The 3779-nt window shown below is 33.4% G+C and overlaps 1 protein-coding gene across 1 annotated transcript in view; it reads right to left on the bottom strand.

Moving 5' to 3' along the window:
- LOC102586466 (ubiquitin carboxyl-terminal hydrolase 12-like) overlaps positions 1 to 2800 on the bottom strand; it is a 10226-nt gene extending 7426 nt beyond the window's left edge. Inside the window, exons 1-4 of the mRNA XM_015308076.1 lie at positions 2645 to 2800; positions 1481 to 1594; positions 1269 to 1388; positions 981 to 1103 (exon numbers count right to left, since the gene is read on the bottom strand). Coding sequence (XP_015163562.1) covers positions 981 to 1103; positions 1269 to 1388; positions 1481 to 1525 — 288 coding nt within the window. The 5' untranslated portion in view covers positions 1526 to 1594; positions 2645 to 2800. The remainder of the gene's footprint in view (positions 1 to 980; positions 1104 to 1268; positions 1389 to 1480; positions 1595 to 2644) is intronic.
- Positions 2801 to 3779: the final 979 nt, after the last annotated feature.

Genomic DNA, 3779 nt, shown 5'->3' with positions numbered 1-3779 from the left:
GGGGGGGGGGGGGAGCGATGGACTTGTGGACCAGCAATGGATGAACAAACATGATCAGAAAATTGATTCTATCGACTGCAACGGAAGACATTTGTTTTCTAAGAAAGCGACATTGGTGGATGTTAAGCTCATAATCAAAATTTTAGGGAAACAAAGTTAAGATTACAAAAACAATTATATAATTTAGTCGATTAAAGTCCACATAGCTTTCTTGGTAATGGTGGAATCCTGGCCAATTTGTGCATACCACAACTATTCCACCAAATATCTACTATCTCTCGCCAATACAAGTACCAGATTGAGTCCAGATAACTATTGTTGAAGATATAGTTAATTAAACAAAAATATGCTCTCTCTAACAGCTTAAACGTTTAGATGAGATGGTCACATATTTCTACATGGTATCAAAGCAAGCAGAGGTCTTGGGCTCAAATTTCCCTGCCAACCTTTATCAAAAAGAATTTCCACGTGTGACTCGTCAAAAGGAATCAAGCCCACAGGTGAAGGGAATGTTGAAGATATAATTAATTAAATAAAGTATGTCTCAAACAACTTAAACTTTTAGATGAGATGGTCACATACTTCAACAATTGTATTACTTTCTTTATTGTTGCAAACATACAAATTGATTGTCGTTACCTAGCCTCTATTTTTTGGTTGTATAGATTAGGCACGTCAAGCATGAGAAATTAATGAATTAAGCAGTCCCATAAGCTGAAGAGGAAATAGAATAAATTCCTTTTTAAGGGCTTAGATCATATAAGGAATGACTGTAAATGGAGGATGGCTTCACACCACTACAAGAGTATCATGCTAAGATCATTCTTTTCTTCCATCTGATGGATAAGCCAAAGAAAACAAATATTATGTGGACCACCAAACATAAAATATACAAAGAATATCACAAATTAAGCTGCAGTCATAACATAGACGAAGAGCACACTGCAGAAAGATAGGCTTGTCAGACAGAATGAACTTACCGGTTGAATTTCTTCTTGATCTGTCAATGCACGATAAGGCCGATACGTATGGTTCTGGCGCTTTGCCCATATCCAGTAACGTTGAAATTGCACTGGTATACCAAATGCCTTAGCAACTTCCTCCTGGAAACAGATGTACCATCAGACTTTACATTCCATATTTCAAGTTGTAGGAGCAGAAAATATCACATGAAGCCTCTATACTAAACAAGGGCAAACTGAATTAATTCACAGCAGTACATACAATTGCTCATCAGAAAACGAAAAACAATAGAATGATAAAAGTACCTTCAATTGAGTAAATGGCATCTGTTTCTCAATACTAAAAGTACGCACTTTATCATGGTCCACAAGATCAAAATAAATCTCCTTTCCAATTTGTTCAGCAAGGTCTTCATCACGAGCTACCTGAAAAATGAAATGACTAATTTCAGCAAAAAGTTTCCCAAGTATAAAGGCACAAGAAGTAAGGGATAGAGACAAAAGGTTGAAAAACAAACCTTGATCATTGTGTAGAGACAAGCCTCTGCTTTCTCCTTTCCCATTTGTTCCTTTTCTTCTTGCACTTTCTTCACTCTTACCAGAAATTTGAGGTTGATAAAAGATTACTATCACTTGACCAATATAAGAAGAAACTAAATCAGCAATATTGAGTAGAAAACCACCCAAAGATGCTAGCTTATGTTCTTCTCATCCACATTGAATATACCCTTTTTTCATTGTCACTTTCACATATATAACAAACATATACGCTTTTCAATATTTTATTAGCTCAACAATGAATTGTTGCCAAAAAATGAACTACTAGAATTTATAGACTTTCTGAAGGCCTAAGACATAATTTCAAGATTTGTAAATACTAATTGCTGACGGACACTCTCAGATGCTTCATGCACTTTCAAAAGAATCAAAACTACACCAAACAGAGCTACTTTAAACAAAACAAAAAATATGTAAAACAAAGTAAAGCTGTAGAAACAAAGTGAATACACACAGCAAAATATATTCAGTAACAATCACATTTTAAAAATAAATTCTAGGTCAACTTCATACTGTAATCACAGCCGACTACATTCAGTAAATTTATTTTCAAAACTACACGGAGAAAAGCTACTGTAAGACAGAAAAAAATACGCAAAGCAGAGTGAAACTGTGAATACACACAACAATCACAATTTGAAAAGAAATTTTAGGTCAAATTTCACATAGAAATCACTGCGAACTATATTCAGCACATTTATTTTCAAAACTACACGGAGAAAAGCTACTGTAAGACCGAAAAAAATACACAAAGCAGAGTGAAACTGTGAATACACACAGCAATCAGAATTTTTAAAGAAATTTTAGGTCAAATTTCACATAGCAATCACTGCGAACTATATTCAGCACATTTATTTTCAAAACTACACCGAGAAAAGCTACTGTCAGCCCAAAAAAAAAATCGCAGAGCCGAGAGAAACTTTAAAAACAAAGTGAATGCACACAGTAGCACAGCTAATAAATTCAGTAACGATCTCATTTTCAGAAGAAATTTTAGTTAAATTTGACACCGGACTACGCCGAGAGAAGCTACTGTGAGCAAAAAAAATACAGCTAGTAAAGTAAAGCAAAGCTGTAAACGAAAATGAAATCAGGGAGAAAAAAATGAGGAAGAAGATTATTACATCCATAGGAAGATTGAGGAGTAACGTCGCCGGAGAATGGGAGAACGTAAACCGGCGGCAACTTTGTTGAGTTGAAGTGCTTGTGTGACAAGGAATAGCAAGTAAAAAGTTTGTTGAGCTGAAGTGCTTGTGTGACGAGGAATAGCAATTGAAAAGTTTGTTGAGCTGGAGTTCAAATATGCCTGAAATAATATTCATTCAAGGGGTCGTTTGGTGTGAAGGATAGGTACAAATAGTTCTGGGATAATTATTTTTTGGCACTTAATTTACTATTTGGTTGGAAAGTTTGGATAACTTATCCTGGGATTAGTAATTAGTAAATGACAAAAATGTCCCTTTAAACACTTTTTATACATTACTTTTCACATCCATGAAGGATATTTTAGTAAACTTATATGTTGTTCTTAAGATTTATTATTTTGAATACAACAAACTAAACACTCAATAAAAAATAATCTTAGTATAACTTATCCCATCATAACTAATCTCATCATAACTTGAATTCAAACCAAACGACTTACTTAAGGTTACTAGTTAAAAGTTTGGTTTATTTATAGAGAAAAAAGTTTGAAATATATCTGAACTTTGATCGAAATTGTTGTAACAATTCCAAACTTTGGGCAGGACTTATTATCGTTGCACTATTTAGTAGGGTATTTTAAAAGTATATATGTGTCCACGTGAACATCATCAAAAATGCATTATTATAAATAGTAATTTGTCCACGTGGGCACATATATACCTTTAAAATCCCCTACTAAATAGTGCAACGATAATAAGTCCTGCCCAAAGTTTGGAATTGTTACAACAATTTCGATCAAAGTTCAGATATATTTCAAACTTTTTTCCCTCATTTATATTATATTTTAGCACATAGATGAGCTAAAACTTTAATGAAGGATATACTATTAGCTTTTTTTCAATGTTAGATGGTAATTTTAAGCTTTTTTCCTTTCAAAAAATGATTTAATTTAGGGAACATACCGTTGAACTTTGAGAAAAGGTAGCGAACAAAATAATTCAAATTTAAATAGGATGGTCCTTTGATTTCCCGAGGAGAAAAATGTTCATTTGTGTCATTTTCGTTTGAAAAAAGGCTCATTCATGTAATTATTTGTTAACTAAAAACAGCCCA

The sequence above is a fragment of the Solanum tuberosum genome, unplaced genomic scaffold (genome assembly GCF_000226075.1).
Source record: "Solanum tuberosum cultivar DM 1-3 516 R44 unplaced genomic scaffold, SolTub_3.0 scf00072, whole genome shotgun sequence".
Classification (NCBI taxonomy): Eukaryota; Viridiplantae; Streptophyta; class Magnoliopsida; order Solanales; family Solanaceae; genus Solanum; species Solanum tuberosum.
This window is presented reverse-complemented; position numbering and strand designations above follow the sequence as displayed.